This window comes from Rhinoraja longicauda, chromosome 4 (assembly GCF_053455715.1).
Source record: "Rhinoraja longicauda isolate Sanriku21f chromosome 4, sRhiLon1.1, whole genome shotgun sequence".
Classification (NCBI taxonomy): domain Eukaryota; kingdom Metazoa; phylum Chordata; class Chondrichthyes; order Rajiformes; family Arhynchobatidae; genus Rhinoraja; species Rhinoraja longicauda.
The window spans coordinates 75,403,961-75,416,341 of record NC_135956.1 but is presented as its reverse complement, the minus strand read 5'-3'; the positions used below and the strand labels follow the sequence as shown (position 1 = coordinate 75,416,341).

Below are 12,381 nucleotides of genomic sequence, written 5' to 3'. Positions count from 1 at the left end.
CTTTTGTTAAGGCACTACCTGGACATGCTGTCGTGGGAAGCTGCTGAATCTGTGCTGCTCATTCTCTGAGCTTCGAGTTCTCGGTTCCCTTCATGGATGGTTAAGGCAGTACACCGGGCACTGTCATCACTTCTATCCAGGCCCGACTCTCGGGAGCTGTTCAACTTCATCTGGTGCTTGTAGTAATTTTGGATACTCTCCCGGCACGGAACGTTTCCCTGCAGCAGAGTGACGGAATATATAACCAAGATTCATCAGCAACTGTGCAACTGTACAACTGTGTAGTGAACATAGACAAAAAGGTGCTGGAGTAACTAAGTGGGACCCGCTGCGTTGCCTCTTTGGTTTAAACCAGCATCTTCAGTTCATTTTTATTATATCAATTTGGATCTAATTTGAGTTTGACCTGATTGCGATGGGTGTGTAGAGAGTAAATGACTCCCACAACACCGCTAACTAATGGGAAACCCAAACACGAAATAGGATTTGATGCAAAGTGATGTTAAATATTCCATACCTTTTTCACTTCCCTCGTGAGCATGCACCTCTCTATCCTCAGGACAGTGGATATATCAATGCATTCCCTGGAGATCGAGTTCAGCCACTTTCTAAAACTATCCAACAATGCCAGGAAGAGAACCCAAGTGAACTTCAGCAGGTTAAATACCCTCTTGATAACATTGTCTGGAAACAGAGAGAAATTAATTATTTTCAATACACATCCAGTTATAAAACAGGGCTTTAGAGCACGGGCCATCTCAAGATTTTCAACCCACTGACGTTTGTTGGAAATTTTATGCTTGATGAGAGTAGGAGAGATCTTTGAACTAAGGGTGGTAAATGGACTTTGCTTTAGAGATACAGGCCCTTCGGCCCACCGGAGTCCGTGCCGACCAGTGATCCCCCACCCTGGGGGTACACTAACACCACCCTGCGCCCTAGGGACAATTAAATTTTTTTATCGAAGCCAATTAACCTACAAACCTGTACGTCTTTGAGGTTTGGGAGGAAACCAGAGCACCTGTTAAAAACCCACACGGTCACAGGGAGAACGTACAAACTCCATACAGACAGCACCCGTAGTCAGGATTGAACCCGGGTCTCTGGTGCTGTAACACCACCATGGTGCCACTATGTTAGAACTCAGTCATCTAAATGATGAAGAAACAAACTTGAGGGGATAAAAGATCTACTCCTGCCGTTTTCTAGATGGAAAAGTGTTTAACTTTAAACAGATTTTCAGACTGTTAATATTTTCGAGAGCATAACTCACGCAATTTACACCTTACAAACGTCTTCTGCTAATGGATTCATTATACAGGTTGTGGGTGTCACTGTAACAAGCATTTTATGAGTAGTCCTTTTTAATATTGATGTTCTTGTAAGAAATGCAGGCATATTTGTTGAGTGGAATTAAGCGGATCGGTGGTTTATAATTTTTCAGTTTAGTTTAGTTCATTATTGTCACGTATACAGTGAACAGCTTTTGTCTGCATGCTATCCAGTCAAAGTAAAGACTATACATGAATAGAATCAAGCTGTCCACAGGGTACAAATAAAGGATAAAGGGCACAACATATAGTGCAAAGATATAACATTATCATCTGATAAAGGTAGCATATAAATGTAGTATATAAAGTGATGTTTATGCTCCATCCAATTGTGAGATTGGACTTTGGGATCTGTAGATCACACCCACCCTTTTTCAAAAACTCGAAGGCATAGGTTTAAGCTGAGAGGGGAGAGATTTAAAAAGGGCCCAAGAAGCAAGTTTTTCCACAGAAAGGGTGGTGGACATTGGAACGAGCTGCAAGAAGAAGTGGTAGAAGCAGATAATTTAAAAAAGCATTTGGACATTTACATGGATAGGAAAGGTTGAGAGTTTGAAAAGTTGTAGGGTGGTGCAGTGGTGGAGTTGCTGCCTTATATCGCCAGAGACCCGGGTTCAATCCTGACTACGGGTGCTGTGCGTACAGAGTTTGTACATTCCCCCCGTGACTGTTTGGGTATTCTCCAGGTTCTTCCCACACTCCAAAGATGTACAGATTTGTAGGCTAATTGGCGTCAGTAAAATTGTAAATTGTCCCTAGTGTGTAGGATAGTGCTAGTGCATGGGGTGATCGCTGGTCGGTGCGGACTTCGTGGGCCCGCAGTACCTGCTTCCTCTAGATTCTAACGTCTAAGGAGAGGGATATGGGCCAAACGCAGGCAAAAGGGACTTCTTGAAGACACTTCAGCATGGACGAGTTGGACTGTTGTCTGTTGTCAAGTTGTATAATTTTATGACTCTAATGTTTTTGGTCTGCTTTCCCCTTGCAATGGTTTGTCGTACCTGGTGCATTAGAATGTTTATGCACTTCTTCTGGTGTGGGTAAATCTTCCGACTCCTCACATTCAATTGTAACGTGATCTGAACAAAGGAAAGTGCAACATCACATCAGCAAACTCAACATTGCCCAGCATTGTGGATCTAGAGTTGAATCTGGTTCTCTGTATCTACTTTTCAGAGTATCAAAATCAACTTATGATGTTTTAGAGGGTAGACATTTCATAAATGACCAACTAAATACATGAAGAATACTCTACATTCCCCATCCCATTCACATTCAAGAAGCTTATGGATATCATTTAAAGATGAGAATATCCGCAAGGAAATAGAAATACAGGTCCACCACCGATTATTCAGCCACTGGTCATCCGGCCCTCCATTTAATCTGGCCAAAATCTCCCCTCAGAGGTCCCCCTGAAAATGTGGCACCCAGGCCATGTGAGGCGGCTGATCTCGACCTCATGGGGACTTGCCGGGCGAATGGCCTGTCGAATTGGCCCCAACGACCGAGGCACTGGAACTCCGGCCCAGCCAGAGCCGGCAGATCCGTTCCCATAGCCGATTTCTACCGCCGACTGCGGTCCGGTATCTCGGCCCCCCTCTCAAGGCCGTGATCTCTGCTGGTCCGGCAAATGGGATAATCCAGAAAGGCTCTGGAACCAAGGGTGCCAGAAAATCGGTGGTGAACCTGTAACACTGTAAACAAATAAGAAATTGAACTTCATCAATTGAGCACCTTTCCAGGTTACATTACAAGCAATACAAGCAGAAATAAACCATCAGGTATGGCAAATTGCTCTAATACTTTATTCATTGGAATTGGGATTCTACGTTATTTAAAATTAGCCTGCCTGTTATGGCAGGAATATTTGTAGTTTGCTCCACTGTTCAATATGATCACAGCTGATAATTTCCTTCAACACCCTGTTCTCACCCTCTTCCATGTCCCTTGGTTTTTCTCCACTACATATAAACCTATGAATGTCAGTTTTGAACTCAATGATTGAGTCTTCATAGCCCCTTTAAGATGGAAAACTCCACCGACTCACCATCCCTTGATCACAGAAATCTCTCTTCATTTCAGTCCTAAATGGCTTACACCCCATTTTGAGACTTCAGCCCCAAATTCAGGTCTTCAATTCAAATATGATCTCCTTATGATAAATCCATTTACTCTCTGTTCTATTGTTATTGGCATCTTAATATCACATTCCTTAGTATGGTTTCCACCATTCCCCTGCCCCCAATGTCAGACTAACAAGTCTGCTGTTTTCTGATTGCTTTTGCCCTTGTTCGTAAAACATTGGCAACATATTTCTTTGTACAGAGATCTAGGTAGAATCTTAACACCTTTTTACATTACATTACATCTAATTACATAGAATATGGATTTGTTGCATTTTGGAAGATGAGAATGAGAGCTTCCATCATCTCCACAGCGTCCTCTTTCAAAACTAGGTGATAGAGAGTCAAATACCTGGGGGGGGGGGGGGGGGGGGGGATTCATCAGGTGTTCAGGCTCATTAAATTCACCACTAGTATTTTTTACCCGTACCAATTTCACTGAATTATTAGCAATGTAATTTCCTGCAACAAAGTTATCATCAATATCTACTGGTCACACTAATGGAAAAACAAATATTTGTTCCACTTGACAGAGCACCATGAATGGATATAATGATATATTTGATTTCATTAAAAGAGGAGGTGGCGATAATAAAACTGACAATCTCAGGAATTGATAGTTATGGAGCATGACTGGGGAGGGGGGGGGGGAGAGATCGAAACTCATGATTTTATATCTAATGACACCAATAACGTTGAATGTTCATTCTGTTCCCCATGGCTGCACTCTGCACCACATGTAATATTCAATGCAGCAACTCGCTGGCTTCCTCAGTAGCATCTCCTAGCATTCAATGTGTATGATGTTGAAGAACAACAATGAACATCTTTCAACTTTCTGATGAAAGATAATCAGATTCTTGAACCGATCTGCCCAACCTTAGTACGACCTCAGCAATGGAACACAATAGACCACCTCTTGGACGTGGACTTGTCAGACTGTGGACTTTTTGTTCTAATCTGTGTTTTGCAAAAATGACTTGTTTATTGCAGTCATTTTCATTTTACTGTTTTGCGGAGTTTATGTGTAATTTATGTGCAATTCGTGTGCAATTTATGTGGAATTTAGATGGATTTAATGTGTACATTTTGTGCAATGTAAGTGCAAAGTGTGTGCAATGTGTGTGGAATTTACGTGGATTTAATATGCATTTTATGTGTACATTATGTGCAATTTGTGCACAATTTATGTGCAATATATGTGCTATGCATGTGCTATGTGTGTGCAATGTATGTGCAAAGTATGTGCAATGTGCAATGTATGTGCAATGTATGTGCAGTGTATGTGCAGTGTATGTGCTATGCATGTGTAATGTGTGTGGAATTAGTGTGGAATTAGTGTGGAATTAGTGTGGAATTATTGCGATTTATGTGTGATTTATGTGTAATCTATGTTTTTGTTTGTTGATGCTGCAAACAGGATTTTCATTGTACCTGTATCCCACTGTACATGTGCATAAAAGAAGCAAACTCAACTTGATTCGATTTGGTCAACATCTCTTTCAGATGTGTAGCAAGTGCATGGGATCTACATCATCTTCAAGCCTCCCACAAAATTACACACTTTTGTGGTTTGGCCTTGGAAATATGTCACTGTTCCAACATAATTGCTGCAGAAACAACCTGGTACTCTTGAATCAACAGACCTTCATCACAAGCACTGCAACGGTTCAATAAGACTGCTTATTGTTTTGGCAGGGATAAGTTCATAAGTTATAGGAGCAGAATCGCGCCATTCGGTCCATCAAGTCTTCTCCGCCATTCAGTCATGGCTGATCTATCTTTCCCTCTCAACCCCATTCTCCTGCCTTCTCCCCATAACCCCTGACACCCATACTAATCAAGAATCTGTCAATCGCCACCTTAAACATTTTCATTGAATGTGGCAACAAATTCCACAGATTCACCACCCTCTGACTAAAGAAATCCAGCCTCATCTTCTTTAGGTAGAGGATGGGCATTAAATAGGAATGAACATAACCAGCATGATTACAAGCTGTATTTCTCACTGCGCTGCAAGGTGTTAACTTTGTAACGATGGCACCAAAAAAATTACCTCCCATTTCTTTTTTACCAAATTCCCGTTTCTTCTTCTTCACCTTTAATGCCGATTTGGAATCTTTCATCCAAGTCTGGTACATGAACTGCAGAGAGGAGAGTTTGCATAACTTCTTAATCACCGTTCAAAGCTGACTGCAGTTAGTGCATAACTGTTACAACGTGAAATTCAGACCACACATGGAATAAAAGTACTGGTACCACAGTGGGTTCAAAACATTACTGGAAAATTCACCTGCTCACTGGAAGTATCAGGCTCCTGAATTGAGCAATGGAGCTTAATTTTGATTATCACTGACTGTTTTAACTGCAGTGCTGAACAGGTACAGAATAAAATCTCCTGAAAAGCATTCAAATAAAATTAAACTGACCATCAGATTGCTAAAGGGTGGATGCAGTTATTAATTTACCTCAGATAATATAACACAATATACAATAAGCAAACTCTGACTGCTGATCACAAAGTCTGCAGGTGACTTGAAATCAGGTATGTGTAATTTAAGCAGCGTCTCTGGAGAAAAGGAATAGGTGACGTTTTGGGTCAAGACCCTTCTTCTTTTTCAGAAGAAGGGTCTTGACCCGAAACATCACTTATTCCTTTTCTCCAAAGATGCTGCTTCAGAAGAAGGGTCTCGACCCCAAAATGTTACCTATTCTTTTTCTACAGAGATGCTGAGTGTGAGTTACTCCAATTTTTGGTGTCTATCGCCGGTTTAAACCAGCATCTGCAGTTCCTTCCTACACAGGTATAATTTAAACACAAGTGAGTTGGATCCACAGCATAAAACCAGCATTATTCCTTGTACCTTTGGTATTGTGAAACATGTATATTAGCTGGATGAAAAACATCAAATCAAAACTTTGCTCTATTGTAGGAGCATGATATTAGAGGAGAATTTTGAGACCATCAATATGCACTTAGTTATACTGATCTGGGACTGAGAGTATCTATTGAAAGGGCATTGACTTGAAACATTAGGTCTGTTTCTCTCTTGTCTCTTCACACATGCTGCTTCACCTGCCGAGTATTCCCAGCCATTTTGCTTGGTGTTGGTCTTACCAATTTAGTGCTTAAATAGTACAGCTCATAAGGGAAGATCATAATCCACATGGAAGATCTTTGTCAACCACCAGGCTTCTTCCAGCAGAATATAGTTTTGTACCAATTTTAGGATAATTAGTTTTATTAATGAAATACCTAATTTCAGCACTACACAAACATAAAAAAACAGTAATGATACCTGTTGGAAGATGGGTTAAAATTTGTTCACACTTTTTGCATAGTTAGTAGTTAGTAAAACTAATTAATTGGCACTAATTACTTGCAATTAGCTGTGAGCCTCTGCCCCAACAATGATTTTGCTATCACACAAAAATCATATGTTGTCATACAGTATTTCCTCCACATTTTGTTCCCCAAAGTAGTTGTTACCAGTAACGTGCACAGACACATGCAAAGCGAGCATAACAGAAGCCTGGAATGGCTACTCGGGTTTAAAGCAAGCATGAGTGCAAGGCATGCATGTTATAATGCACATAAACCAAAGTGTGTTTTCACTTTCCGAGTCACACAGAAGCCCAAACATAAAAACACACAAAATCAATCAATATTCAGCAGATACTGTCATTTAACCACAAAATATATTGCATGAAATTTGATTTGGATCTAATATTTCATTGATCTCATCTTTGTTAATGTTAGTATTGGCAAATCAAATCTCACAAATTGATAAAGGGTCTTTGGTTCCTAAACAATGAATTTAATTTGTCTTCAATATTACAGTGCTGAATCAGGGTCATTGTTGCATTTTGGACTGAGGTTTTGCTTGGCTTTTCCAAAAGTTTTGTGCGTTGGTGGAAATAAGTAAAACTTTCAGAAAATGCAATTCTTCGGGTCCATTTTGTTTTATTGAATTGTCTCTCTCTCTCCAACTCTTTGACTGTGCAGGTCTCTGTGCAATATCTTAGAACAATTCTAATGAGAGGCAAGTAAACCATGCGAGCTGTGGGGTAGCTATAGTAATGGTACTGATTTATGAAGGAAACAGTACACTTCCACTTACTGGCATTCCCAGGACGTGACAACAAAAGCAATTTGGCTGTTTTTAGGCAACACTACTGAAGTGAATAGATATTGGGTGTCATTCTGCTTTTACACCCACCATTTTGTTTTCTCGTGAGAGGTTTCGATCCACTGTAGTCAATCAGAAACAGAAATGACCATTCGAAAAGCTACACAACCAAAAGATTGCCAGCGAGTGAGGGTTTACTGTATTAAGGGAGATGGCGGATTTCAGATAGAGACACAATCACTTCACACACTCCTGGAATGTCCGAGAAATACCTTGACACCTCTGACTACCAACTGAAGTATGGTTTTTGGCAGTTTTAAGATAGACCTTGGCAAGGCTATCATGGCTGAAGCAAATTTCCGAACTGCTCTCTATGGAGAAGGACAAAGTGAAGCAATTGTTAGTAGAGAGGTGGATGCGCTGATAATTAGTTTAAGACTTCTTGAGAAAGAATTCATGTTAGTATTAGAAGGCTTTACGTTTATTTGGGTGGTGAGTTGTCTGTGGTTTAAATGAACAACAGTTGGGTGGCACAGTGGTAGAGTTGCTGCCTTACAGCACTAGAGGCCTGGGTTCAATCCTGACTACCAGTGCTGTCTGTACGGAGTTTATGCGTTCTCCCTGTGACCATGTGGGTTTTCCCCGGGTGCTCCGGCTTCCCCCCACACTCCAAAGATGTACAGATTTCTAGATTAATTGGCTTCGGTAAAATTGTAAATTGTCCCTAGTGTGTAGGTGGTACTAGTGTACTACTGGTGATCGCTGGTCAGTGTGGATTCAGTGGGCCGAGGAGCCTGTTTCCACACTATATCTCTAAAGTCCAAAGTCTAAACTGGAAATGTCAAAAGTTGATTTGACTTAATTCAAAAGCTGCTCATGAAAAATAAAAAAGGGATTTTCATTAAAAAAAATGGTACCTGATTTCACCCATGGTCAGCCATGACCGAGGGTGGCCTAAGAAGACCTGATTTCACCACCTCCGCTAACAACATTTCCAAATATCAACCACTCTCTGTGCAAAAAACTTTCCACTCAAATATCCTTTAGAACTCCTGTCTCTTACATTTAAGCAACAGTTAGACAGGTACATGGATATGTCAGGTTTGGAGGGATATAGACCGAATGTGGGCAGGTGGGATTAGTGTATCTGGGACATGTTGGCCGGTGTGGGCAAGTTGGGCCGAAGGGCCTGTTTCCGCACTGTATCTCTCTATGACTCGATGACTCTTACCTTAAACCTGTGCCCTCTTCTTTATGATACCCTCATCAGGGGGAAAATTTACTCTATACCTCTGAACATTTTATCACCCCTCAGCCTCCTCCACTCCAGGGAAAACAGACCTAGCCTTATCCAAACTCTCCCCACAAGTCCAGTCCTCCAGCCCAGCCAATATCCTGATGAATCTCTGCACGTTCTCTAGCTCAGCCCCTTCTTCCTATATGTAATGACCAAAACAGCAGACAATACTTCAAGTGTGTTTTATTAGTTTAGAGATACAGCATGAAAACAGGCTCTTCAGCCCACTGAGTCCGACTGTCACCCGTTCACACTAGTTCTATGTTATCCCACTTTCTCAGCCACTCCGTACATACTAGGGGCAATTTACAGAAGCCAATTAACCTACAAACCTGCACTTCTTTGGGATGTGGGAGGAAACTGAAGCACCAACTGGAGGAAAGTCATGCGGTCACAGGGAGAACGAGTCAACACCACACACAGACAGCACCAGAGGTCAGGATCGAACCCGGGTCTCTGGCACTGTGAGGCAGCAGCTCTACTAATTGTGCCACGGTACTGCCCTAAATATTAGAATATGTGGTCGAACATAATATCCCAACTTTTATATTCTGTGCCCTGACCTATGAAGGCAAGAATGGTACATGCCTTCATCACCCCCCTCCCTATACCACCACTTTTAGTTGCCTCTTTCAGACCTTGAACCCCCAAGGCCCCTTTATCCATCAACATTCCTTAGCCATCAACCACTTGTCGTACATGTGACACCACGATTTGATTTCCTGTCATGCCTTACGTCACACTTGAATTAACACCCACCTGCCATTGCTCAACTTTCCCTCTGGTCCATTTCGCCCGAACACTTGCACTCGGTTGCCAAGGCCTAATGGATCTCCCGGTTGCTAACCATTTTAACCTCCCTTCCCAGACTGATCTTTCTGTCCTCTGATCCCTCGTCTCTTCCAACTTTCTTCCCCGTCACTCCTTGAATTAGTCTGAAGAAAAGTCCCGACTCGAAACATCACCTATCCATCTCCTCCAGAAATACTGCCTGACCCGTTGAGTTACTCCAGCACTTTGTGACTTTATTTAACATAAATGTTCATGCCATCTGCATGTAGTGCAGAGACACCCACCCCTGACAGGACTGGACAGTAACAATAGCTGGGGATGAGGCTTAGTCTTCTATCAAAGGTATGGGGTATGTTATGGAAGAGGATATTAATAGCAGCAAGATTTAGGATAGTGCTAGTGTACGGGGTGATCACTGGTGGGCACGGTCTCGATGGGCTTCAAGAAATAAATTCTATACAAAATACAATTCATTGTTGTCACTGAGAACTTAATGAATTGTATAAAGGTTTTATGTAGTTAACCTTGGACATTGGCAAAGTGAAACAAAAATATTACCAGAAATCGGCACAATACTGCATTCAGAAGCATCAAGAAGAAAGAAAAATTAATAAAGAAAATATAATTGTGCATCTTTGCAGATACTTGACAAAATCCTGCTTTACATCTGTAGCATATCTGCAGGGATTTATGTCACAGCCGTTCACGTGAACAAGCTGATCTGAAAGCATCGTCACAATCTTGATGTAAGCACAATTTAAAGTTCTTCTTCATATACTTTACGATCATGAAAATAGAGTTTGCCTTGAAACTTTATTTCTCATGTTTTGATGCAGGAAGAAGATATTCTTACATCTCAGTCTATCTGCTTAAATGGTGCAATAAACGACAGACAGTTATCATAGGCAAACAACATTCGTAATTTGAAGATCGAAAAGAACAGTTATACATAATCGACATCAGTAAAGACAGTTTGTTTGAAAGAAAATGCTTTCAATTTTAGTTAAATTAATGGCAATATGAAAATAGAAAATAACTGCAATAGAATGTTGAAATATTAATAACAATATTCAATTAATGTGCTGCTTCCGTCAGTTACTCCAAAGTAGGATATCAGAAGAAATATTGTGAGACCATTCCTTCAATTGGATACAGTCACTGTTGGAGGCCCTTAATGTTCTACAACTCATCAGTAAAACTCTGGTTGCTCACCATTTTAACTCCCCTTCCCATTCCCACACTGACCTTTCTGTCCTGGGCCTCCTCCATTGTCCGAGTGATGCCACAAGCAATATGGGGGAGTGGTACCCCCATATTCCGCTTGCGTAGCTTGCAACCCCTTGGTATGAACATTGTATTCTCCAATTTAAGGCAACACCAATCTCTCCCCCCTTTTTTCGCCCTTCTCCTCCTCCTAGTTCTCCACTTTTCTTCCACATCCCAAATACGTATGAATTCTTAGGTTAATTAGCCTCTGTAAATTCCTGCTCGTGTGCATGATGCAAAAGTGGGATAACGTTGTGTGTGAACGGGTGATCGATAGTTGGTGGGTCAGAGGACCTGTTTCCATGCTGTATCTTTCAATTAATTTCAAACAATTAACCGTTATTGGACCCGTGCATCAGGTGAGATTAATCTGAAATCTGAGCAACTGAAAGGATATCCAATCTCACATTGCTGCCACACAAATCTTAAGCAAAACCACCCAATAATAGTGGAAATGGAAAATTCCTCATCTGATCTGTCATTTTGCACACTTTGCCCTTCCATACCTCTAGTCTCCCTCTCCCCTGACTCTCAGTCTGAAGAAGGGTTTCGACCCAAAACGTCACCCATTCTTTCTCTCCAGAGATGCTGCCTGTCCCGCTGAGTTACTCCAGCATTTTGTGTCAATCCTCACTGAAGCCTGATATTCCAATTCTGCTTCAACAACTCTTCCCAAATCTGTGACTCTACAATCAAGAAGCATTCACACAGGAACACGACCATCTGCAGGTCCCTCTCGAAGGACCCTGACATGGAAATATCGTCTTCATTACAGACAGATCAAAAACTAGGAAATCTCCTGCAGTGCTTTGTGGTGATGAGGGACAGCAACAAATGTTGGCCTTGTTGGAGATGACTGAATCTCACAAACAAAAAGATAGTTAGCGCCTGGAAGACGAAGGTCGGTCAATGTTTTAAGTACAACATCATGCCCCTATCTGAAATACTGAAGCTCCTCAACTAAAACATTAACCTTGTTTTCAGATGCAGACTGATGTGTGCATCATTAATATTTACTTAGGGCGGCACAGTGGCACAGCAGTAGAGTTGTTGCCTTACAGTGCCAGAGACCCGAGTTCAATCCTGGCTAAGGGAACTGTCTGTACGGAGTTTGTACGTTCACCCTGTGACCGCGTGGGTTTTCTCCGGGTGCTCCGGTTTCCTTCCACATTCCAAAGATGCACAGGTTTGTAGGTTAATTGGCTTCGGTAAAATTGTAAAATTGTCCCTAGTGTGTGTAGGATAGTGTTAGTGTACGGGGTGATCGCTGGGTCAGCATGGACTCACAAGGGCCTGTTTCCATGCTGTATCTCTCTAAGGTCTCTATTTCAATGAAATGAAAGAATATCTCATCTCTTATTAACAGTCTTCAATTAGTCTGAAGTAGGATGTTGAATGATTCTCTTTATTAATATTATTGAATGAGTTGTTACATAATTCCA

At 41.5% G+C, this 12,381-nt stretch overlaps 1 protein-coding gene across 1 annotated transcript in view; it reads right to left on the bottom strand.

Annotated features, from left to right (window-relative positions):
* Positions 1–12,381, bottom strand: part of LOC144593200 (piezo-type mechanosensitive ion channel component 2-like) — a 482,240-nt gene that overhangs the window by 40,514 nt on the left and 429,345 nt on the right. Inside the window, exons 34-38 of the mRNA XM_078398688.1 lie at positions 7,857–7,955; positions 5,511–5,598; positions 2,333–2,410; positions 518–684; positions 19–218 (exon numbers count right to left, since the gene is read on the bottom strand). Coding sequence (XP_078254814.1) covers positions 19–218; positions 518–684; positions 2,333–2,410; positions 5,511–5,598; positions 7,857–7,955 — 632 coding nt within the window. The remainder of the gene's footprint in view (positions 1–18; positions 219–517; positions 685–2,332; positions 2,411–5,510; positions 5,599–7,856; positions 7,956–12,381) is intronic.